Below are 26,128 nucleotides of genomic sequence, written 5' to 3'. Positions count from 1 at the left end.
TTAAAAAAAACTTTATCTTCTCAAAACATTCGCAAAACCAAATTTCAGCATTTTGTGTCGTCTAATATTATATTATAGACTTAATTCTTTTATTCCACCAAAAAGTGAGATACAGTAGAATCTCTCAAATTCGAACGCTTGGAGGCTTCGGAGGTATCAATAACATCTCACCCAAAATCGAAAGACATTTTCAAAAAATAGCGGAATTTATGTGAGTTTAAATCGTTCTTTAAATCAAGTGTCTGTATCTCTTTTAAACTCCGGTATATTTCGGGTTCAGCAGAAAAATGTGATTATCTATCATCCATAACAAGAATTTTTTAACCTAACCTCAAATTTGGCATTTTGAATTTAACAGTCATTCGAATTTGAGAGATTCAAATTTGAGAATCTCTTGTAATAATTTGAGGTTATATTGAACATAACCTTATTTTAGCAAATCTACTTAAACTTATACTCCTAATAAAATGGATCATTTCCCGGTATCAGGCACATTTTCGGGACCGAAGAAATCTGCGCGAAATGGCATTCTGCACCCAGAAAATTTGCATACACGCAGGAAATTTCTGTCAGTTGCAGTTGTAATTTGAGGTTAATGGGGATCTCAATAGCGCAATAGGCAAGACTGTTAGCTCTTAGGCGGATAGATCTCTAGCTTGAATCGAAAGTGTGGAAGAATCTACTGATCGTAGATCACCCAAGAGCGCCTAACCTGCAATATGGGAGCACGGAAGTAGCATCCAAATTGCAGGTTAGGCACACTTAGACGATCTACGATCGGTAGATTCTCCCAACAAGTAAAACCATTGTAATGATTATACTGTAATACAAATTGTGATATCACTCGCTAGCATCGTCCTCTTATAAGGAGGTCCCATTTTAATTGGTAACAGTGGTGCCTTCCTCCGGCGGATCCAGCTATTCGAGCACTTTGTCATCAGATACCGATCATTCTCTTGGTAACCATGCTAGGGCATAGAAGTGCCAAGTTATAAGGTAGATAGCGTGACATTGCGTGCTCGGGTAATAGGATGTAAAGTCGCCTCCCTCATTCTTAGATCCGCGAGTGTTTATAAAAATCTTTGTAATAAACAATTGTGGTCTAAGAGTGACACCACAAAATAAACTGACTCGGTACGATTATTAAAATTTTGAGGTTAATTCTAAAACTTTTATAAAAAAGAGAGTTAATAAACTTTTTAATTGCACTAAAAAGGTTACATTATTTACCTTTACTCCTCTTTAACGAGAATATAAAAGGCTTTTGGCTATTTGGCATGTAAATCATGATGAGATATTTTAGGTTACACTTAACAAAATCTCAAGTTCCAAAAATGAACTGTTTCTATACAAAAGTAACTTTAAAAACACATAATAATCAGGCTTATTTTGGACTTCCAGTTTCATTTTTAGATTGTGGCTCATTTATTTACATTTATATGTATTTTTTCTATAAAATTTTCATATTTTTCCGTCAGTTTAACCTCGCATTGTGGTAAAATCTTGATGGACTCAGAGAATTAAAGTTTTTGAGGTTAGAATTGGATGAAAATTGTCTTAATGGAATGTAAGAGCGTACCGGATCGAAGAGATATTTACAAAAAGAAATCAACTTGATGAATAAACTAGAAATTTTGCGTTTTAAAATGTTTTAATAGGTTATACGGTCTTCAGATATAGGGGAAACTGGGGCACCACCAAACACTAATTTTTATTTCTAAACTACTGAACTATTTGGACCATTTCTTCAGTATACAACCATCCCTATAGTGCCTATAAATTTCTATGAGTTTTGTCCTCTGAATACGAATATCTGATTAAAAAATCGCAGTGTTTGGTGCTACCTCGTGTTTGGTGGTGCCCCAGATTCCCTTAATACTTAGCCATATCGTCGGTTTCATCAACTGTTGTCGTATTTGCATTTGTTTTGGGTCTACATTTGGTGCAAGCTTCTTGTGTGAAATATTGACACAAAAGAAATGCAGATACGACAACGGTCGATGCAACCGAAGATATGGCTTAGGGAGAGACGGAGCTACTTTGAGCTGTAGGGCTCTATTTATATACGATTTTCGCATATTTCCAAGGGAAGCCGGAAGTCAAAGCACAGTTTCCTTTAGAAATATGCAAAAAATCGTATATCAATGTAACACCACAGATCTAAGAAGCCCCACCTCTCCCTAACTGCTTTAATTTCTTATCAGTGTGATGGTTTTTTTTTAGACTTTTTTCTTTAGAAATTTTGACTTAAGAATGCATTAAAGACAAATGACCAAATATATTATGAAAAACTAATAAAATTTGTTGCCATTTTAGATTTTAAAGCCTTCGGAAACAGTGCCAAACATAACCTCACATAACCTTAAATTATTAAATAATTTTAGATTCAGTGCCCGCTTTGCAATCCGGTTGATTGAGAGACAAAATGAAAGATGTCCGCTTCGTAATTCGGATGGATTTTTTGAATTTTCTCAACGTCTCGAAAATATAATACAAGGTTTTTTTTTTTAAAAATAGAATAAAAGTTTTAAAGAAGCTTAAAATGACATTATTTAGAGAATTCGATGCTATTATACTTCATTTAGTAAACAAAAACATCATAGGATAATTCATGCTCATTGCTAAACACACATGCATACATAACCTCAAAATTATTTTAAATGTAACCATCAATAACTCGTCCGGATTACGCCGATCCGGATTAGAGAGCGGGCACTGTACGTAGCAGAGTAATTTCCCAACTAATTAAATACGATTGTAAAGAATAAAACAGCAAATAAGGAAATCTAAGTTCTTCGAGACGCCATGTCCATTAGTTTATGTTATTTTAAGGTTATGTCTTCAATAATAACCTGATTCTTGTAACAAAAACATTACTTCTAAAAGCATGAAACCGTTATTGCAAACCAAAAGCTTGTTTGGGCAAATAACCATATAATATTCTATCTTTAAAAGTAGCTCAGACAAAATAAGTACACAGGTTCTTTAAATGTTCTTCAAAACTTGCAACTTGAACTGTTCGCAGTCATATAGACAATTTTTATGTGTTGAAAATAATAAATCAATACAGCACATAACATTTTCAAGTTAATGTGAGAATTGCAGTTGCTGCAGAATATTAAACTTCATCTCCAGAAGAAGTCTTGCAGTCTCTGGCATTGGCTTCCACTTAACATTTTTCGTGTAGAACATTGCCATAATTCAGAATATTACAAGCAATAAAATGATGAGACACGGCGTGTCCAGTGTCTCAGCATTTGCCCGTGGAATGAAACAAATTACAAAACGATGAATAATTATAAGGGTAATATAGGAAAAACGTGATTCCTCTTTGGTAGCAGATCAGCAAGAAAACACTTTGCTGATGAGCTCAATTTGTGAGCACATTGGCTGCATGTCGTGAAATATCTCATAAAATACACACCGTGCAAAAGGTGTAAATGATCTTTCTGACCAAGATGGGTAACCATGGCAGAGACAATGAGATAATTAATCTGGGGTGATGCTGATGCATCAACAGCCGTGTCCACCTTCTGTGGCAGTGCTACAATGAAGGCGTTAAGAAGATCTTCTGCTGATCAATAAATCAGTGTCGATCATTCATTTTTCTTCCCTTTTTTTCTGGAGAAGTGATCATCAATGTCAAAACAGAATGCGTTTTTCTGGAAGACACTTGGTTGAAAAGTTATTCGTCAAATATCAGAACTTTGAACTTATCACTTCAATCGTCTTTCTTTCTGGATGAGAGAATATGAGGAGAGATGGCCTAAAAAATCCAATACACTAAAGTGTGAACAGACAAATGGGACCATTAAACGGAGGAACATGAGCATGTAACCACTCTGAGGGGAGAAAGTGTTCAAGTTCCTTTCCGAAGTGTATCAGAATGTTGTGATGAGTTACAAATGCCCTCTGCAATAAGATGTTTTAATCATGTACTTACACCAATTTTCTTTTAAATGCATAGGGGATGATTATTTATCGTTCTGTTTTGAATTATAATTTTTTATAGACCTCCAAATTGGTACAAGGTTCAAAGTGTTGATGTACATCTCAATCCTAAATTTAAATTATGCATTTCAATTTTTTATTGCATTTTCTTGCAAATAAAACATCTCTCAATTTCTGCATTTTCTCAAAATTCTCTCAGATATTGAAATTTGAAGTAAGCCTGGTTATTTTTCACTGAGAATTGACATAAAGTGGATGATAAAATTTGGAATGTATGGCAGTAAAATACATCATTACATAGTCATATGTTGTGATCACAGAAATGGGGCAGTTATCCTATGTGTACAATAGAGATTTTTAGAAATGAGGGAAAAGCACTCAAAACCAAGTCAATGTCTGTTTCATGATGATGGACAGAAGATGAAGGCGAATTTTAAAATAAACCAGTGTGAACTTTCATACAACACATTTCATCTTTTTTTCGCTGAAAAAAACATGCAATGTGTTGTTCTTAATCGTCACTAATCAGTCTATTCTTTTCTTGCTCGAATTCTAATGAAGAAGTTGCATATATAATCAACTAATTTTCTCATATGAATGACATAGATTGAGTATAAGAAAAATCCAAATTTTTAATAAATTAGTAAGAAAATATGAAAAAAATTACTTTGAAACACCCGATCAGGGGGTTCTGAAGGGTTCTGAAGGGAAATTCTGTAACAATATGACAATGTCATATGACAAATTTTTGTGGTTAAATTTGGAAGCAAGACAAGAGGACATTAAAGATCGGTGAGCATTGAATAGCCATTACAGCTCTACAAACTTCTCAATGATTGATATGAGTCACATTTTCGAATAATTTTGCCAAATTTACCACATAAAAAATTCTAATTTGTCATATGACTTTATCATACTCTTACAGAATACCCTTGCAGGATTTCATTAGTTTAAATTGGAAGTCACATTTGGATTCTGAAGGTAACTAGCCACGACAACTTTTAGTATTCAAGTATAGATTTTCCGAATAGATACCGATACACATATAACTTATTTTATACCGTTCTTGATTTAAAGTTTTTGGACTGATTCTGGTATTTAAATGAGAGATCATATACCAATCTCTGACATACCTTTAAGATTAGGAAAATTTTATGAAATCAAAATTCACATATCTTAAACGTTTTGTATGTTTATTCCAATCTTTTGCGCTCAAAATTGAATTGAACTAAATCGAATTTGTTGTGACGTTCAAAAGAAGAAGAAGAAGAAGAGTGCCAAGAGTGGGATGGACATATCAAAAACCTTTGAGAAAGAGAGGGACATGAATTTTGATTTAATGAAACTTTCCTTTGGTATGGTCATGTTCGGCGCATAAATGAAAAAAAGATTTTCCAAAAGTCTATTCATGCCAGTGTGAAGAGGCCTTGATTTCGGGGTAGACCTAGGACATGGTGAATGAATCAAATTCAGGATGTTGCTTACATCTTGCTGAAATTTCAAAGGATCGACAAGCGCGACCCCGATAACGATAAGCAATTGCGAATGAATGAATGAAAGAATGAAATTGTTCTGATATAAAAGACGTGCTGGAGCCTAGTCCCCGGCAAGTGGACTTCAAAATTGAAGCCCATTTCTTACATTCACATACAAATGTGCATGGGAATTTTTCTGCACTCGTGACCGTTACACGATAAATTTATCAAAATTGAGGTATCCCTTGTGTACAGGACTTTGTTCCTTGTAAAGAGGGATAAATATACTAGATTTCTGTCCAAATGCCTTCTTGTTCTGATAAGTGTAAGCTCAGTTTGAGATCAATTTGTGAGTTGGCTTCAAGCACCTTCATATAAAAAAAAGGACTTGGCCGGGGATAAGCTGGAGCCATTAGGAATCTATTAAACGTAGAGGAAAGTGCCCATGCTTGATACCATTGGAAGCTTCGTAATGACTAAATTTTTCCTATGTTTCTCAATAAACGTGACTCCGAAATATATTTTAAAAACTGGCCACTTTTCCATAGTTTTTAAAATATGGTTGCGATGAGTCACATATATATATTGGGAAACATAGAAAATTTAGTCACAACGAAGCTTCCAATGGTATCAAGCATGGGCACTTTCCCCTATAGAGACTCTAAGTCTAATTAGAAATGTTTAAATTTTCAATATGTAGTAAAATTTTGCTAGAAAACATCCCGAATAAATTATCTATACAACATTGCAACCTAAAGCCACGAAGTACCGCCTAATAATATAAATAGGCCACGCTCCTCTTATGATTTTTGATAGAACAATTGCTGGATCACCGAAAACACTTTCACGTTACGTTAAAAATAATGCATTTTTTCGTATATTTTTAAACACTGAGAGAAATCCGAAAAAGATAAAATAACCTTTCGGAAATGTTTATTTTACCCTGCAGTATTGATCGAAAATCGGTGTAAATATTACCCTTTTTAGGTGTATTGGGGGTTAAAGTTACCCTTTTCATTTTAATTTTGCCCTTAAAAAGGTGTAAAATTAACATTAAAAAATGTTGATATATTTTTACATCTAAAAAGTGTTAAAGTTATGAGGAAAAAAAGTTAATCGCACCCCCGTTTTTTTTCTCAGTGAAGAAACCTAGGATTTAATGTAATGTAATTTAAACAGACAAAATTACATATGGATCTAAATCAAATTATGGTTAGGTCCAGTACTTTTTAGGAATATGCCAAAAAATAGCATTTTCAATGTAACAATCATGTTACTACCGTATCCCGGTCAAAATCCCGAAAGCCAAAATCCTTAAAAAGTCAAAATCCAAAATCCCGAATTCTGAAAAGTGTCATAACTACTCATAATATAATTTTAGTGGAGCTTATTTTATACAGGAAATAAAATATCCCATTGTGACCAAAAACTACTTTTACTTTTTGTTGAAACTTACTTTGTGATTTAGTTAAGGGTGATTTTTTAAGGTAGTTTAATAAGTATCACGTCCGTTATTATTCTTTTGGTGATTATAATCAGTGATATTATGTACTTCCCAAAATGATTACATTAAATAGATAAAAAATCACAGAATGCTCTATATCATTCAAGTTCTAGCATTCTGCGAATTTTCCTCTCCTATTGATCTTCATCTTTCAACGAATCTTTTTAACACCTCTAAAGTGATTTCTCGCAGATTTATGTCTTGTAGTTATTTCCTTCTCAAACAACTTAATTCCGTGTTGCCAAAAATAATTCAAAAGTTTTATTGGATTAAATTTGGAGCGTTGAAATAAGCTAATTCCAATTCAATGTGAAGTCAAAGAGTTAAAAAAAAAGTGAGATGAATTTTAAGAGAAAATGCTTTTGCACAAAATAGTTCTGTTTTCGTTGAAGTTTTTTTTCTAAGAAGTGATAAAATTCATTGTAAAAACGTTCCTTCATCCTTCACTCCATGTGCCAGATGCCTGTCTTTTTAGCATGAAACGAGGGAAAAAGTGCGCTTCATTTATTTAAATCATGAATGAAGTGATTCAACATGAACTTTGGTAGAAATCTCCTTGTCCCGACAATTTCGAGGGTGAACGAGATAGTTTCTCCTCGGAAATTCTGACTCTCTTTGGGGTCGTCTCTAAATTTGATTTATGTTGGCAATATCAGTCAATGAGTCACTTTTTTTCGAGAGATTTTTCTGAAATATCTTGGCCGTTTGAAGAGCGCGAATTCATCTCGCGCTTTGCTGTATGGTCCATCTCTCATAAATTTGATAAACTGGATTGAATTTTATGATACCCAGACCAAAAGCATAAAATAATAATTTTCTCTCTTAAACGTCCAAATAAAGTGTTGATGCACTCATTAGCATAAATTAGAAAAAAATCTGCTGAATGTTACTTTGTATTTTTCACGCTTTATGTGAAGTTTCTTTTTTCTTGGATTTTTTTTTTATCGGTCTGACCCGTTGAAAATTTTTCCATAGACGTTATATATATTTTTGTGGTAATTTTTGGTGATAAATAAAAATTTTAGAAGTGTCTAAAATTTGCCTAATGAACGTGGACTGAATAATATTTGACGAAAGTCAGTGAAAACATGCTGAGAATTATCTTACTTTAAATTAAGTGTTGAAAATCTAAAGCATAACTATATAGAGTTGTTTCATTAGAGTCAGAGCGCTTTTCTGTAAGATTACATTTGAATTTATTAAACCTTCTTTTCACAAAATCACTATATTTTCTTGGTTTTTTGAAAAGAATAAGATGGTTTTCTTAAGAAAGATTCATGGTAGTGTTCTCGCTAACTGAAACCAACAATAAATTCACAGATTAAACACTGAAAAGGAGTAAATTGTGCTATCAAATAAAGTTTTGTTTAGATTGATCGAATTGAATTCAATTAATTCACTAAACTTTGTACGTACAACTATATATTTTAAATATTCTAATGTGATTTACAAATCATTTATTGATTTGATTTCTTGGTCAATCTTACATAAACTTTATTATTCTTGAATTTAATTAACGTAATAATTTGTCTGTGTGTTGTATACCCAAGTAACATTTTCTTTCCGAATTGGAAAGCGAACGTAAGAAAACTGTAATTTTCACGTTATCAAAAATCACATTCAATGCAGTTAACTTCATTCAAATAATATTATTTAAGTGGAAATTTTTCGGAGGGAACGCAGTAATACGAACAGTGGAGTCTTCAACCCAAAAAGATAAAAAAAAAACTCACTCTTCTCCAGAGCTTTCGACACTCTCCGTGTCTTCCTCAGTGGTCGAGTGATGTCAAAGATCACTGGGTTTCGTTAGTTGGGGGTTCTTATAAACTTGGCGGGAGGGTTCCAGGGTACTCCCACAAAGATCTTGGAGACACAGCACAAGACACTCTTTAATCATTTGGAGACATCTGAAGTTTTAGGGAACAATGGACCAGTATTTCATGAGTCATACTATTTAAGTCAATAACGTAGTTTTTCAAAAGCATTCTTTTAAAGCTTATGTAGAATTTTTTCTTAAATATCTACATGATCTCCTACAAATTCTTTCATGATTATATACATAAACTTTTTAATGTATAGAAAATTTTATAGTATAGAATGTATAGTATTATGTATAGAAATATTTCCTGCGAAAATCAATTTTTTCCAACTTTGAAAAAAAAATCGAAAATTCTATTTGTCTTTTGGGTCTGGAACCCTTCTGCACCCTTTAAAGCTTAGTATCAATAAATACTAACTGTTTTTGGTAGAATACTGAAGATGGATGGTTAGATCAAGTGAATTAAGGAGCTGAATTCCCGCCAGATGGTCAGATAGTGTAAGAAGAAGGGGCCTCTCGACATTTCATTTTTCCATACGTTTTTGCATAGAGGCACTGAAGACTATTGGCAAGTTTTTTCCTAAAGAGAATTGACTTATCAGTCTGATATATTTCGATATCGTCCATTAAAAGCTATCTAAAAATACATATTTCACAATGTTCGCCGAAATAATACAAGAACTACGAGGAAATTTGTTAAGATCGCGGTGCAATATCTGCAAAATGAAGAAGTAGTAGTAGTGAATGGAAAAGTGAAAAATAGCTCCACTTTTTATTACGCTTGATGGGCCCCTGGTAATAGGAGAAATCCCTTCAAGATAGAAAACACAAAAATTCTTCGCCAAAACTTTCGGCGCATCAATGGGTCTTCATTCCAGAGGCAGATCACAGATTTGTCCACTAATGAAGGTGCTTTGAAGCACCGAAAGCTTTGGCGAAGAACTTTTGAGTTTCCCTATCTTGGAAGGATTCCACTCATTGATTCATCCGGAGTGAGTGCAGCTCCTTAACTCACTTAAATCCTGTAACGTACACATAAATTAAATACAGAGCTACTGTAGACTCTCTCTCAATTGGGCATTTGGGGCAAAATGTCATCCGGTTTATCGATCGATTTGGGCGTCAAAGTCTTTGTAAATTCCATAAAAAGCGCTCAATTATAAAGAATCACGATAAAATAGGAAGAATTACAGCGAATTTGAGCAAATTAGCTTCATAATTAAACGTGAAAATTGTCAACAAAATTTCTCGCCCGATTGGAAAAGAGCCGATTGAGCGAGAGTCTACTGTAGTATTCTGAGATAACTCCTATCCTTGCTTCTATTACATCATCATTTTTCGGATTTAAAAAGAGAACACCAATAAGGAATACAATTTAAAATTACTTAAAAATCCAAGTTAAAATAGATAGAAAATCCAAAAATACGTTAAAGTGGCAAAGTGTAGTATTTATAAGCAGACGAAAGGCGGTTTTTCAAATTGTAAAATACGACTTAATTGACCCACTCATGAAGACTCACACTAAGGGTTGAAAGCTTTGGCAAAAATTCGGAGTCTTTTGATTTGAAAAGAACGAATTCTCTGGCAAACACCGGAAGAGCTGCGACTGGAGGCATAGTCACATCACATTTACGGTATTTATTATTTATTATCTATTTACAGTATTTTCACAATTGAAGTCGTTCTGCATAATACATTGCGTTAAATTTATTGAAATATTACTCAAAATGCTATCAGTTGGTGGCCATAATGGAAACTGGAGTGAGTCGACAATAACGTAAGAATAACGTAACACTAAAGCGGTTTCTAACCTAGAGATTTCAATTCAATTCAATTCTCAAATGTCCAGTTCTCAAAAATCTGAAATTTCTGAAATATAAAGAAATTTCAGGACAAATTGCTTTTAAATAATTCTAAGTCGAAAATTTCGCAATAATCTCGATTATTGTAAAAGTACAGCAGTTAAACCTCATAGATAATCCTTAATGAAATATATGTTGTTCTACTTTGTGTATTTTATTTAAAAAAAAAATTGAAAAAAAGTTAAAATGTGAATTTTAGAAGCAAAGAGTTTCAAAAAATTTTTATATGAAATATAAAAATATTATATTATGTGAAGAATGGATGGTTTTTTCGACTTTATTGGATCATAATTATCCTAGATAGCATTTTTTTTACAACTTTTTTCCTCCTCGCATATTAAAGAAAATACTGTTAGAGGGTTAAGCCGTCCCTCGACTTAAGCCAAAGGCGTGTCCAGCGCATTAGGTATGAAGTCAGAATGACGTAAGATTTTCGTATGTAAACTTAACTTTGCCAAGTTTTTTTTAAAAGAAAGTCAACGTTTCTAGAGGACGTTATTCTTCGAGAATTCTTTTCGAAAGTATGATAGGCTGCTACCTATTTAGTAACGTAAGCATAACATTAATTTATTCTTATTTTGTTACTTGGGTAATAAATATCAACGCTTTGAACTAATCTTCTGTTAATCTCAATTAATAGAACAAATGTTTTAATTGAATCAATCGATTTTGTTTACCCGTGTATAAGCAAATATTCAGTTTTACATGCATATGCTAACTACTTTATAGAGAATCTCTTAAGCATATTTTATTCTATTCTATATACATTCCAATCGCTGAATATAAATTAATTAAAATTCAATTTTTTAGGCTGTTAAAATAGTGTGAACAGGTAAGCATAAATTTCACCTTTTTCCAATTAATTTGCAAATATCTCTCGAAAGATCCTGTTAAATAATCTTCGAGTCGTTATCACCTTCTCTGCTTCAGAGAAATCTTCGGTGTGGTTCTGTATTAATTTATTCATATTGTTAAATGATTTACGAATGAAACGATAAATCACTTACGACGCGTTTAATATATTAACAGTTTCGTTATACTTCTTTTGATTCTCCTCCCTTTTTTTTCCTTTCTCACTAGCGCTCAATGAATACTCCCCTATTATACAGTGCCTAATCCTGGGTTGATATGGTAAGACGACGTGAAATAATAAATTATATTTTTCTTGTCGTAAATTAGTACACAAAAATTGAGGCTATGCAGACAAAGTGTTAAGAAATAAAAGCAAAATTCACCGTTTTCTTTGAAAATCACTCTGAGGGACTTAAGTCTTGTGTAAACAGGGATTTAGAATTGAGGCGAAAATAAAATAAATTGCTTTTCTATGTGGATTATAAATTTTATTTATCGAGAGAGAAGTCTCTTGAGTGGGCGTTTGGTAAAATTTGTGGTCGATAGAGTTAATTAATCAGGCATAGTTGAATGGATTTCTAATGAAAAGTGTCCAAACAGTAGCATAAATATATCTACCAGCAATTCAATTATGGCCTGAATGATTCCCAGATGTCATCAGATTTATGCAAATTATGCATCTTATGCACACAACTTAATAATAATATTTTTTTTCTATAATGAGGCATCGTCATAAATAACGTGAGACCTAGTTTAGCACACAAATGGATGTTGTTATAGGAGAAAAACTCTCAAATTTCTCTTTCCAAATGACTCCTTTAGAGTCCTTTTTCGAATAATTTTGTGTTTTCTTTTGGGTCTTAATGACCTTGTGAAATGAAGATCTTCCTTTTCAAGTGATCCTTCAGAGAGAAAAATCGCAAAAAAATAGAGAAATCGGGAAGAGGATGAACATTCCCCAAATGGAAAAATTCCATTTTGTCTTTTAAAACCCAAAAAGTCCAATGCTTGTATTGGAATTTTTTGCTATTGCCCATAAAGAATGGCTAACATTTGTCACATGATCACTTACCCAAATTGATAGAAATAGTCTCAGCATCTGATGCTGGAATCTTTCTCGTGGCAACCGTTGAGACCATTAGCAAGATGTTTAGGAGCATCAGGAGAAATATCTGACTGTGCCGTATGTCCATGGTGATTCTATAAATTGAATCCATGGAAGTGCAGTGTGCTTCGCTAGAGAGTCTCCCTCACCGCAGATTCCTCACGCCGGAAGGGAAGTTGATGTCATTTTGTGTTGCTAAATTATCTGAAAGTTGAGAGGGAGACGAATGGGCAAAAAATTAGAAACAGGTGCTGCATATTAATCCAACTATTAAAGATGTGGCATTTTGCTACACTCAGAGAAAATCTGCACACTCAAATGTACCCTTATTCATCTAGGGGAAAGTGGGGTACCACCAAACACGGGGTACCACCAAACACTGCGATTTTTTAATCAGATATTCGACTTCAGAGGACAAGACTTAGAGAATTTTATAGACATTATAGGGATGCTTGTCCACTGAAGAAATGGTCGAGATAGTCCAAGTAGTTTAAAAATAAAAATCAGTGTTTGGTGCTACCCCGTGTTTGGTGGTACCCCAGTTTCCCCTACTTAATTCTCTCACACGTATTACAAGGTCAATATTATTTGTAGCATTACTCATCCATTCATTCATTTATTTTCAACCATCTAGCCCTATCGGTACCGCTGATATCTTGAAGATGAGTAATGGATTTATTGCGCGAATGAAAGTTAATAATTTGCCAGAAATCTTTCTGCCCCACAGGAAGCCGTAATGGTCCCTTTATGGCTACTTCATTGACTTACGATAACAGTTTATTAATTTATAGGTCCATCAATTTTGTCAAGAGACCATTTAAGAGCTACCTTCCTGGAAAATTGCTGATAAAAGGAATGATAATCAATAAACTGATATTTTCCAGTATAATTAAAAAGATTGCCAAATAAATATTTCTTGATTAACTTTTCTGAGAAAGGTGTCTTATTTTCGAAATAAACACTTTTTTCTTGTTCTTATGCTCAAATGGTTCAAATCTTATCTTAAGAAGACAAAATAAAAATTATATGAACTAAGAATCTATTGAATTAAATATTAATCTAGATTATTTAATCAAGATTGGGTTCAAGAATTAGAAAGTTTTAATTTTTCGGTTTTGAATTTTTTGTAGTGGCTATGTATAGTGTTAACGGGACGAGAAACGATTCCAAATAATTTAGAAGATCTTATTTGACCAACTGAGGACGGAAGACCCACACCGAGGGTCGAAGGCTTTGGAGAAAATTAAGTATTTTTGGTTTTAAGAAAAAGACAATCCTCCGGAATATCGGAGGAAGAACTTAAGATATTGTTTTGAATTTTGAAATCCTAATTGAAGTTTTTGAAAATTTAGCAGTTGCTATTTAAATCTTGGACACCCTTTTTAATTTTTAAGGAATGGTTTGAAGTATGTTTCTAAAAAAATTTTTTAAATTTATAGATCAAATATAAATAATATAATTAAAAAATAAAGATATAGAAAATCGATTCTCGAGTAAAGCTATGCACAGCTAAGCTTGTGAGGAGACCTCGACCTCGGGGTAGATCTTGGACGAGGTGGCTGAATCTAATTCAGGATCTTGCCTTGGAGCGCCTTGAGATCGAATCCGAACATCTTTCTGAAGTGGCGCAGGATCGAAAAGCGTAGGTTGTTAAATTGGATGCCATGGACCATCGACCCCATTAGGGATAAGTGGTTGAAAATGATGATGATTATGATAGAAAATGTACTACACGTTCTATGGCCAATACCCGAGAGAAACTAGTTGGATAATTTTTTTCAAAGTTTTATATAAAAATGTATTTTCCTCGGTGATATCACTGAGAAAAAAAGAGGCTGCGATTGACTTTTTTCGTCATAACTTTAACACTTATTGGGTGTTAAAATATATCAACATTTTTAATGTTAATTTTACACCTTTTAAGGGTAAAATCAATATGAAAGAAGGGTAACTTTAACCCATAATACACCTATAAAGGGTAATATTTACACAGTTTTCGGATCAATACTGCAGGGCAAAATTAACATTTCCGGAATGTTATTTTAACTATTCCGTAGATTCTAGATCGCTTAGAAGACATTTGCAAGATTCAATTCAAAATTTAATATTGTCTTCAATCTCTAAACTTTCTGAAAAATCAGTGTGTTAGTTTTAGGAAATTTGTGTTCGTCGATTTAAAAGACAGTTTTTTTTGAAAAATCAATTAAAATTGACTTTCACAACCACTCGAACTAGTTAACAGGAATTTTAAAGGTAAAGTCTTCCAACCCTTCGAACTTTATTCCAATTGAATTCAAACTTTCAGAAAATATCTTTAAAATTTTTATAATAAGATGAAATTAGAAAAAAAAGTTGAATTTTTGGATATTTCGAAACTGATCTAAACCTTTTATCACATTTTACAAACATAACAGAATAAATAGGTTCTTTTATTCAAGAATCTCTGTAGGGAAAAGTATGGTCTGCATTTGAATGCGTCAGCCTTTGAGTTTTTCAATTTCCCTCTTATTTGCGAAAGAAAAAGTTCTATTCTATGAACTATAGGTTAATACTATTAACTATTTCTTATTAAGTTCGATTAATAAAATATAATTTTTCTTTGGGAAATAAGAGAAAAATTCAAATATGCAATGGCTGGCCCATCCAAAGGCAGGACCCTTATCCGTATTTCTTATTAATTTCTATGACTTTTATTTATTTAACATTTATTTCTTTGACTTTCAGTGAATTAACTAAAAATAACCCAACTCTGAAATATCGCGAAAACTATTAATAACACTGAGGCATTTAAAAGAATGCTAAAACTGATCTTCTGATCCTAAAGACTTTGCTTAGTTTAGAGACTTTTAAGTTTTAGTTTAGCAAGTTTATACTTAATTAAGTCACATAGGGTCGAAGGAACATGTGTTCGACAGGGAATTGTTAATTTCCTCAAAATATTGAAATTTAATTAATGTACCTAATAAAATGCAAGTAATATGTCGTTTTTTCATTAATCTACCTTTTCCAATAAGGATAGGTGGTCAATTTTTTTTATCAAAAATTGTGCAGATTAGGATACCAATAACTTATGATAAGGGGTCCCGGTCAAAATCCCTAAAGCCAAAAACCCGAAGGCCAAAATCCAGAATGGGCCAAAATCCCAAATTCTTAAAAGTGTCATAGATACTCCCACGATTGCACCTGCGCTTGCTGGAGGCAAAGGGAACTTTTCTGTGTCTTGGAAAATTATTCTACACATTATTCTCCCTATAATTCCATTCCTTTCAATATTTTAAACATTCGGGATTTTGGCTTTCGGAATTTTGACCCTTTCGGGATTTTGGCGTTCAGAATTTTGGCTTTCGAAATTTTGGCTTTCTGGATTTTGGCTGAATCCGTACGATACGGTTTCCTAAAGTACTCATAGATGTTCTTTCAATCTTATTTAGGTCTGAAGACCGTACAGTATGATCTTGCGAATCGACACCTATCCCAAATTGTCATTCACTCTGAGGGTTTAGGATCATCGATTAGAGGTTCTTTACATAAAATTTCTTTACCTTGTTCTTTAATACCAAATTTTACATGTTTAATATTTTCAAGGATCAGCCTGAGTCTATTTATTTTAGCCCAGTTCCCGGCTTTACCTTCTAAACAACAAACAATCAGATGAGCTTCAGACCTAAGGCTTAGCCTTACAGATTAACAGATGTAATTTCTTAATAAATTATATTTTTGAAAATCATTAAAATCATTTGTTGGTTAGAAAATCGAGACTTTCGGGAACTGGGCTAAAGTCCTACTCTAAAAACGGCTTTACAGAGATTTTTGAAAATCTGGAATGACATGATAACTTTTTTTAGATACTTTTTGACTGTCGGTTCTGAAAATTTTAAGTGATACTTAAACATTTTATGAGTGTTACAAATCTTTATCAACAGTCACATTCTTTTAAGAATGGTACAACAAGTGGTTCAATAATGTTTATAAAAAACTATTATTCACTCAATCTACCAAAAACAGATTTATCGGCTACGGACACTACCGATTCGATAGTATTGAAAAATTAGTATTTCACAATTGCATTTATCAATTTAGCTTTAATATACAATTTTCATTAATACTTTTCCCAAAAAAGTAATGGGTAAAAAATTAAAGTAACTTAACCCTTTAAGGACGATTGGGTACCGGAGGTACTCAATCAAGTCAGAAAAAGAAGTCGGAAAAAGTGATTTTTTTGAACACCGATTTTTTAACCATCTCGTCCTTAAAGGGTTATGTTATATGATAAACCTTAAAATTATCATCATCAACTAAATAATTACACAATCAACACGATCAAATTTGACAAATTTATAAGTAATGATAAAAATGGTAATAAAATAATGAATGCTTTTATTGTTCAACCAAATAAATTCTATTTTACTATTCCAAAACACATTAAACCGTATTTTAATTACTCTAATAATTATTTTAGCCAAAGAACTTTAAGAACAAACTTGTAAAGAATCTATTCATAATTCATAATTCCAATACAAGAATTTAAGATTATTATGACTGTGAAATTGTGAGTAAAATTTATATGACCGTTTGCTTGTTTGGCAGTCGCTTGTGATCTGAAAGAAGTTAAATGGTTAGAGATGGCAACCTCTTGACTTTAGTGGGCTTTCTGTTTGGATATCGGGTTTTGAGTTAATATATTAAATAGTTTAAAATCGGCGAATTACTCAAAATATTGAAGAGTAGGTATTTAAATTTGAGTAGTCCTCCAATTTTTTGTCTAACAAAAAATAAATTTTCATTTATCAGTTTTAATTGATTTTGAGAGATAGTGATTGAAGACAACTTAGTGAATGGCTGAACCTTTGTAGCAGGATTGATTAGGTAATAATTACTGTCTTTCTTATATTATATTACTTCTTTTCCGTTTCAAAAGATCTTAAGTTTTATATTTAGAATCGGCAAAATGGGGAAAACTTTAGAACCCAAAAAATATGGCTAAAATATGCAAAATTTCTAATTTTTGCATATCCGCCAATTCATTTATTTTCCAATTTAGTATTTTTACAATTTATGCAAAATATCTATTCGTGGGAATATTGAATAGAATGCAAATTTATGATTAGTATATTCTTGTTGCTTACACTTCATCAGCTGAAAGTGATGATTCACCGAGAGCAAGATGTGCTCCAATATTCTTTATGTGAAGAAAGATACATAATAAGTATATAGCACATGGATGATTGTCTCTCTTTTTCTTCTGGAAAATCATGTGTTCCCAAGTCATTTGATATTGCCCAAAAATTCTATTTTTGGACCCAAATCTATTTTTGCAGAATGTTCTTGATCTTTTTTGAGCGAAAAATTCTTTTCAAATTTGACGGTATTTTGAGGTGTTTTGCTGATGAGTTTGTTTGAGAGCAATAAAATAAATTTGATAGAATTGACATTCTTGGTGCTTCCAGAATTAATCTGCAAGAGGAAATTCCACTCTAAATCCACTCAATTGAGCGTGTAAAATGATAGAGTTAAAAAGCATGTTTTAGAAGATGTTCTTTTGGGATGCAAATGTCGCATTTACATCAAGATTATTAATCCCCAATAAATCACAACATTTTTAAAGCAGAAACCATTTGATGTGTTTTTGGGAGAAAGATTTTATACGGTGAGCTTTTAAGCTGAAAGATAAACAAGATGGTCTTATGTAGGTTAATATTTGTGTGGCTTTTTTTTCCTCGTTGGCGTTTCTATTGACAATAAAATAATTTTCTTAGTGTAGCAAGAGGTATTCTATTCACCAAATGGTGAGATTCCATTTAGTAAATTGATTCAAAATATGCATAATGCTATTTTTGTCAGTTTCGATTCCACCTATAAACTCCTCTTTCTTATGTCTGGGACCTTTTTGTTGAAAGATTCTCCACCAAATTACAATAATGAATGTGTAACAAAAGCTTAATCATTCACACGGCAATAAATTCTCGAGAATCATCTTTTTCTCGCGCGTTTCGCTTGGTGAGGTGCGCGTGGGTGGTGGATGCTCATCCATTTAGTCTATGCTTTTGTGGAAATGCTTAAGAAATAGGTAAATAAATTACAAAATGCAGCCTATTTGTCATGTTTTCGGCTATTGCTGTTGAAAATTCTACCATGACGCTTTTCGCGGACTTTGTTACATGCGATGAAAATTGTATTACAACTTCTCCACCATGCAATCACCAACTAGATATGTCTCAGTCACTCAAGGACCGTGTTAGAAATCCGGTAATTGCCTGTTCTACAGGTTGTTCTGGGCATACAAGTTGAAATTTTTGATAAATTCTCGGTGTGAAATGAAAGTGACAGTGATTAAAATGTCTTTCTTATAGCTCTGATTCACTTAAGCGGAGGAAATTAATGTTGTTCTGAGATTTCTATCTTCTTGTATATTGTAGTCCACTTGGTTCAATATTTAATTCAAAGGTTTTCGTGGTAATTGAAACATAAGCATAAACATCAATTTTCGACCAAGCCTATGCTAAGTGAGAGGTTCTTCCACTTTTTAAACGACAATTTACTACACTCAGGAAAATTCTTTACCAAAGCTTCACAGCAGTTTACGAATTAACTTATTAGAAAATCATTAAATTCATATTAGGAATAAATATTTTTAAGCCAGTAAATCATCAGTTATAGTCAGTAAAAAATCAAAATCGTTGAAAAATACTTAGAGTAGAGCGTACGGCTTATTCGACACATGTCAACCCAGTTGACAGCCGAATTCTACCAATCCTAATATTCTTTCTTTGATACGTCAAACCCCTTCCATCTTTATGGATGTTTAGAGGTTATACCTTGGGGCTCGTTGCTTTGCATCGATTATTTTCGTATTTGCATTTCTTTTTTTAAGTGTAATCTTATGTTATAAGTACGACCACCTGCAAACGAACCCCAGTAAATAACTCCAGATGAAGGACCCCCTGCAAACGACTACCTGCACAACGATCCCCCGCAAACGACACCCTGGATTAGAAGTATGACAATAGAATTCTTTATTAGATAAATCTGTTTCGTCTTGAGAGGCTTAACTTTTTAAAAACAACCATTGACCTAACGATAAAAATCATTTTTTTCTTATACAGGCTTCAGACCTAAAATTTAGTCATATGACTGAATTTCTTAGATTTCTTATCAAGCAGGATTTTTTGCAAATTTTTGATTTAGGTTTGCAGAAATAGGTTATTTCCTTTCGAAAAAGAAATGATTTCCAATATTTATTATTTTTTTCTGGGGTTCTTTGGTTTGTCTAGAGACAGAGGTGAAAAGTAATTGTATTTTTCAGTAAAAAAAAATACAATTACTTTTCACCTCTGTCTCTAGACAAACCAAAGAGCCCCAGAAAAAAATGAAAAAATAATAAATATTGGAAATCATTTCTTTTCCGAAAGGAAATAACCTATATCTCCAAACCTAAATCAAAAATTTATCAAAAATCCATAAGCGTAATATCAAAAACATTTATCATTCATTCATTCATTTTCAACCGCTTATCCCTATTGGGGTCGCGGCCCCATGACATCCAAATTGGCAGCCCACGCTTGTCGATCCTCCGCTACTTCAGGAAGATGTTCGGGTTCGATCCCAATTAATTATAAGAAGCAATATTAAGTCAAATATGTTTAAAAATATCTTATAAAATTATACTTTATTTTATTTTTATTATTAATGGTTCATGAAAACACTGTACGGAGCTTTGAATTAAATTTTTTATTGCAAATATTTAAGTATTGGCATATAAAACAAAAAAAAAACTGTATTTAAAGTTATTTATCCTGAAAATTATTGAGTTTTTAACAAACGTTCTTTGGACGATTACGAAAATACTCCCTATTACTCAATTATTTACAGTTTTTAGAATTAATTTTGGAGAGGTTGGAGAGGGGTAGGTAGGGGGGGGGGGCATCGAAGACTGGAAGTCGATATCACTTAATGTTTAACGTCTAGCTTGGAAACAAACTTAAGGTCAAGTAAAAAAAATTAATTTCCGAAAAAAATTATTCAAAAATCGGTACCTAATAGATTCATTACCAATAAAAACCGATGTAGCAGAGTTCAAAATTTCAAAACCTTTCCAAAAAATCAAAATTTAACCAAACCGGTTAATAAAATGAGTCCTCAAAAGTTATTTAACTTTCAACTTAAAAAATTCAAAATAGCGAATTTTTCGGTCATAGGTATGTTTGGACGAAATATTCGTTTAGACTATGTGCAAAACATATTCCAAAATTATTGACAAAGCTTGGGCCAATTTTGAGAAAAACCGAAAAACATTGCTTTGGAGGGCTTGAGAAGAAAATTACATCTGGAGATAATGTTTTTGTATTGTGAGTCACCGAAGGCCGGAAGTTGATATCTTTTACCGTTTAACCCTTTAAGGGCGAGATAATCAAAAATTGGGGGTCAGAAAAATTTACTTTTTCTGACCTTTTAGTGCAAGATATAACTTTAGAGGGCGTTAGAAAAAAATTAATTTTTGGGTCACCGGTGTCCTAATCGTCCTTAAAGGGTTAAGCTTCAGAGCGGTGTCGGTGTCAAGTTGAAAAAGAAAAGGATTTTATGGGGAGAAGTGAGGCACCTTTGAATTGGGACAGCTTTGAAGTTGGGCTTTTTTCTCCTATTTTTAAATGGAATTGATCCTTATCATGATATAATTTAGCTACACAAATAAATTTCATTTAAAAATAGGAGAAAAAAAGCCCAATTTCAATTCTCACTTCCGAATAATTGTTCTCCCTTTGAGTTTAAACAGTAATAAAAAGTTGTTTAAGATTAATATTATTAACTTCTTTCACATTTAAATAAAAATACCTTAAAATGGTTTCTAACTTTAATGTTTTGAACCTTAGGTTAGTCTTTTTATGGAAAGACAAACAGAAATAACCACAAAAACAGTAAAAAACGTTTTTTTCTAATTTTTCTTCTTTTATCTATATCTACGTTATCTAAAACACATCCTTTTTGATACAAGAAAACTCCCTATTTCTAAACAAAAATACATGTTTTAAGTAAAGCTTTTGTTCTAAACCTAAAAGTTCAATTAACTAATATATTGTATCTCAGATTTTTTTTCTAACACTAAAATTGAGATAAATTTTCCCAAATTCTCTAAAAGGTTTTTCTTAATTTTAGATGATATCACCTTTGATGATTTAATTTGCTTTTTCGCTGAGTGTTCTCAGTATATTAACCCATCTGTCTATTTAATTTAGCTTCTCAAGCATTCCAACAGTTCTATCGATAAATCATTGGACAGTTTCTTTCCCTCTACTGAAATTCTTGACAATTTCTCCAACGTTACAACTCTATAACACTATTGATGAACTTTCTTCAAACAATTTGTCACACGTCAAACTCCCAGCAGGATTCCCTAATTTAAGATAATTAACCGATCAGTTTGTGTGGGAAAGACTAAAGAAATCCACGGAGTTCCCAATGATTCTAGATGAAGAGATAACGTCGCTAAACTCTTTTTATTTTCTTATTCTCGGATGCGAATCGATAAGATCTCAGGGGGACATGACGATGCACTTGGGTGCGAAATCCTTGAAAAAGTGTGGAAGATCAATATTTGGTATACGGAATGCAGGAATTTCCATTGTTTCCCATGTTTATTGTCTTGAATCGCGATGAAAAAGAATATTTTTTACAATGCAATAATTTACTGGTATTTTTCTGCGAATTTGGGCTGAAGCATTCTACAAAAACAAGGAGCAATCGCAGAGAAATGTTTTTTTGGGATTGCAGGAAAATTGTGGGATTTTTGTTTTCGAGGGGAATAAATTCCATCTGCCATCATTCACTATTTATTTATTTTCAATAAACTTTTACACTAGGAACCCCATTTTTCACTTTCCACACTTTCTGCGTCATATTTTTGGGTTAAAAATAGTGTGATTACAACTTTTTATTACTCATCTTGGGTGTAAAATTTTCTTGGTTTTTCTTAAAATAAAAGGGGATTGAAGGATTTGGTGTCACAAAATAATTTGTAAAAAAGGAATTCTGCAAATTTAGTAAATCAACAAATTATGATTCACTTTGCTTTGCAATGCAAATAGTCGTTGAATTGTCAGAACAAGAATCTTTTATTTAAACAAAAACACATCTCCAGCATAGTTATTTAAATAATTACTTGCAAAATTTTCCTCCTCATTTATTTGCATGACCTGGTATTTTGTGTTCGTAAATGCTCAAATTATTATTTAATTTAATTTTCTCGATAAAATAAATATAATCTAAAATCAGTGAATTAGGCACAAGCTTCTTAATGATATAATAACATGTTTCAGAGTAATTTAATCGTCAAATTTAGAACGAGATCTCCTTTGGAAGTTTAATTTGAGGGAACCCCTATTCCAAGAAACGCGAGATTTCTTCTGTTCCCTTTTGAATCTTTCTCGAAAAAAAAAAAAAAACAGATCATGGATCTTCAACCACTTATGATATTTTATTGATATTTGACATAATTCTAAGAACTATTCCCCTTTTCCAATACTGTGGTAAATATAAATTTTCAATCAAACTTCAAATACAATTCACTTTTCATAGAGAAATTTGTAAATATTTGGTTTAGAAAATCACTTTACTTAAATCTTCATTGGTAAACTCCATGGATATAGTCTCAGTGAAGATTTCGAGAGATATTTCAAAAAAATAAAATTATATTGCGAGGGATTTATATTTGATTTGGAAATTGAAGGGGTGTGTACTTTTAAAAGTGTTATTACAATGCATCAGGCATTTTTTGTTAATGTCTTGGGAGACAAAACGCATGAAGCACAAAAGACAAACTCATAAGGTTTAATAAAAACTAACCTTTATATAAATCGTTCTTCACTTTTTTCTTCAGTTCTCCCTTTTTTTTTTAGTAAAAAAGAGGGATAATGTCGATACGAAGATGAAGCTCTTTTAATTCCACAACAAAACGATTTATCGCAATTGATTTAAAATTCACTTTGGCGCTCCTTTTCAGGTGTAGCTTTTAATCATAGGGAGATTCTTCATTTATCTCTTTCAAGGGAATACCCACAATAAAATCCACAATAACACAAAAAAATGCACAGTGGCGATTTAAAAATATAATCCTTCCAATAAAAATTTAGTAAGACACTGATTTATGGGGGATGAACATCACTTTGATGGCACCAAAAAAAAAAGAGATACAAATCACTCCACTATCAATTTGTATACCTTTGTTACGCTGTAATCCCCTGTAAAAAGAACCTTCTTAAGCTTGTATCGCGATAAGAAGTTTACGTGCACCGTGCATCCGATTGATTTTAAATAGAGGGTTTTTTTCAAATGCTTCTTTCCCCCAAAAATTAAAGTTATTTGTTAGAAATCACTTTTTCTGTTTATTTCATTCTTCTCACTGATATTCCAAAATACACCATTAAATATTTGTTTTTTTTTTTCTTCGACACAAATTTGATTTTGGGGTAAAAAAAAAGTTGTTTCACTTTGAAAGTCAATCGATCATGAAAATTTTCTCACACGACACCGATTAAAACTCCAATTCCGATTGGGGAACTTGGAAAAAAAAAGAACTCAAGAATATTGTGTTCCTCTGAAGATTGACAAGAAACTCTGTCGACAATTTTTTTTTTACTATTTCTTCGGGATCTCTCTTTTTTTGGGGGAGAGACTATCGCTTCGAGACAGAGAGAGTAGGAATAGAACGTCTGTCAGCCAGCAAAGTTGGTGGCGTACTAGTCAAAACGAAACTCTGGGGATTAGCTTAAGTCGCCGGTTCAAGTGTGATGCCGGCTGGTCTGGATGTATTGGTGCTGGGTATCAGGCAGGTCCCAATATCTGCACAAGTGAAGGGAAATACTGAAACGGATGGAAGTTGCTATATGTACGTGCACTTGGAAGTCACTGCTGTTAGCATCCTCAAAATAATGTACATATAACTATAAATGCTTTTTCCCATTTTCACTAACTGATCGAGAGACACGCATCGCGATCGCCTTCCGAATCGCAATTTCCACACTGACTGTGCTAAAAATGTTACCACTTCAATCAAAATATTAACTCACTGATTTGCAATTCGGATTCTTCTGAATTTTCCTAAATTAGAGCATTTGTAGAGGGAAGTGGGGAACCTTTGAAATTGGGATTTTTCACCTCTTTTTAAATAAAATTAAGCCCTATCGTGATATAATTTAGCTGCACAAACAGATTGAGCAGCTAAATTATAGTAGGTGTCAAAAGTTTGTTGCCTCACGTATGATCGGGGAACTAGGTGCAAAAAATGATAGAAAAAATTTCTTTTTAAAATTTTTCTTTTTGCAAATTAGTTGCCTGTAATCCGTAGATCTTATTTATATTTTTCAAAAAATTAAATAATTTTATTTCATATCAATAATAATTCTTTTCCAAAAGTTGGCCATTTTAGATTCATCAAAAGTTTGCCACTCCACTTAAGGAGTTTAAAGAGTATTGCTGTAAATAGTTTGTTTTCTCAAGAATCATTCTTGATACATTTTAAAATGAATGAAAATATAGACATAGTTTTGGGTGATATTTTGTCCATCTTGATTCTCATAGTTTCTTGCCCTTCCGAAATTTTTCAAAGCCTTTTTCACATCATCTCGTTCGTAGAGGCGTTATTTTTTGCATTGTATAATCTCTTAAAGTATGTAAAAATTAATAATTAATAGAAACTTGAAGAACAAAAGAAGTGGCCGGAATTGTAAGTTGGTCGAAATTTTGTGCAAGTTCCCGTAAGAAAATTTAAAAATAAATCGTTAAAGTTTTCGTAAAAGTTTGTACTTTTTTTTACAAATATTATTTGTGATTTGACTGCTTGACGAGCATTTTTTATTCCTTTACAAACATTTATTCGCACATTTTTGTTTGTCTGACAAAAATTTTACGAACAAATTGCACAATTTTACAAACATTTTCTTTGTGTGTATATGGATTTAAAAATAAATGTTCGTAAAAAAACAAAAAAATGTCTGTCAAGTGATAATGTTATGAACGATGTTTGTGAAAAAGTACAAACTTTTATGAACTCCTTTGTGGGTCATACGGTTTACCAGTGTTTTGTCAAGTGGTTATTAACCCATTCCTTACCATGGTATTATAGATCATACGCAAATTGTGTGATTTTAGATGATTTATTCCTGGGCAATTTTCTTTCTGAATTGCGGTCGGGAATGGATTTTTAGTAACTTTAGTTCTTCAATTACTTGGGAAAAATAGTCCGACAGAGATGAATATACATTTTGTTTTTCATAAATATTTACGAACAATTTTACAAAATATATTTTTCCGTGGAATTTTAATTTTTACTGGCCATTTTACCAAAATACCTTTTAATCTTCTGCATCAATTAAAATTTTGTTCAAAATTTCAATAATAAGCAAATACGTTATTCATATGGAATTCTAAATTTCCTAGCCAAATTCTTCTGAAGACTTAAATTTTAATAGCACAGTGCATATTTTTTTCTATTTGTTTTATTATGAAATTTATTGAATTTCTTTTTCTGAAAGATTTCAAAAACGAAATTAATGTAAAATCGGATAATAA

The 26,128-nt window shown here is 32.4% G+C and overlaps 1 protein-coding gene across 3 annotated transcripts in view; it reads right to left on the bottom strand.

Moving 5' to 3' along the window:
• Positions 1-24,299, bottom strand: part of LOC129809947 (fibroblast growth factor receptor homolog 1-like) — a 41,744-nt gene extending 17,445 nt beyond the window's left edge. For all 3 annotated transcript variants that reach the window (XM_055860110.1, XM_055860112.1, XM_055860113.1), the window contains exons 1-2: positions 23,405-24,299; positions 12,536-12,772 (exon numbers count right to left, since the gene is read on the bottom strand). In XM_055860110.1, the coding sequence (XP_055716085.1) occupies positions 12,536-12,680 (145 nt within the window). In that variant the 5' untranslated portion in view covers positions 12,681-12,772; positions 23,405-24,299. The remainder of the gene's footprint in view (positions 1-12,535; positions 12,773-23,404) is intronic.
• Positions 24,300-26,128: the final 1,829 nt, after the last annotated feature.

This window comes from Phlebotomus papatasi, chromosome 1 (assembly GCF_024763615.1).
Source record: "Phlebotomus papatasi isolate M1 chromosome 1, Ppap_2.1, whole genome shotgun sequence".
Classification (NCBI taxonomy): domain Eukaryota; kingdom Metazoa; phylum Arthropoda; class Insecta; order Diptera; family Psychodidae; genus Phlebotomus; species Phlebotomus papatasi.
The sequence above is the reverse complement of the archived record's forward strand: the minus strand, read 5'-3'. Positions and strand labels throughout refer to the sequence as shown.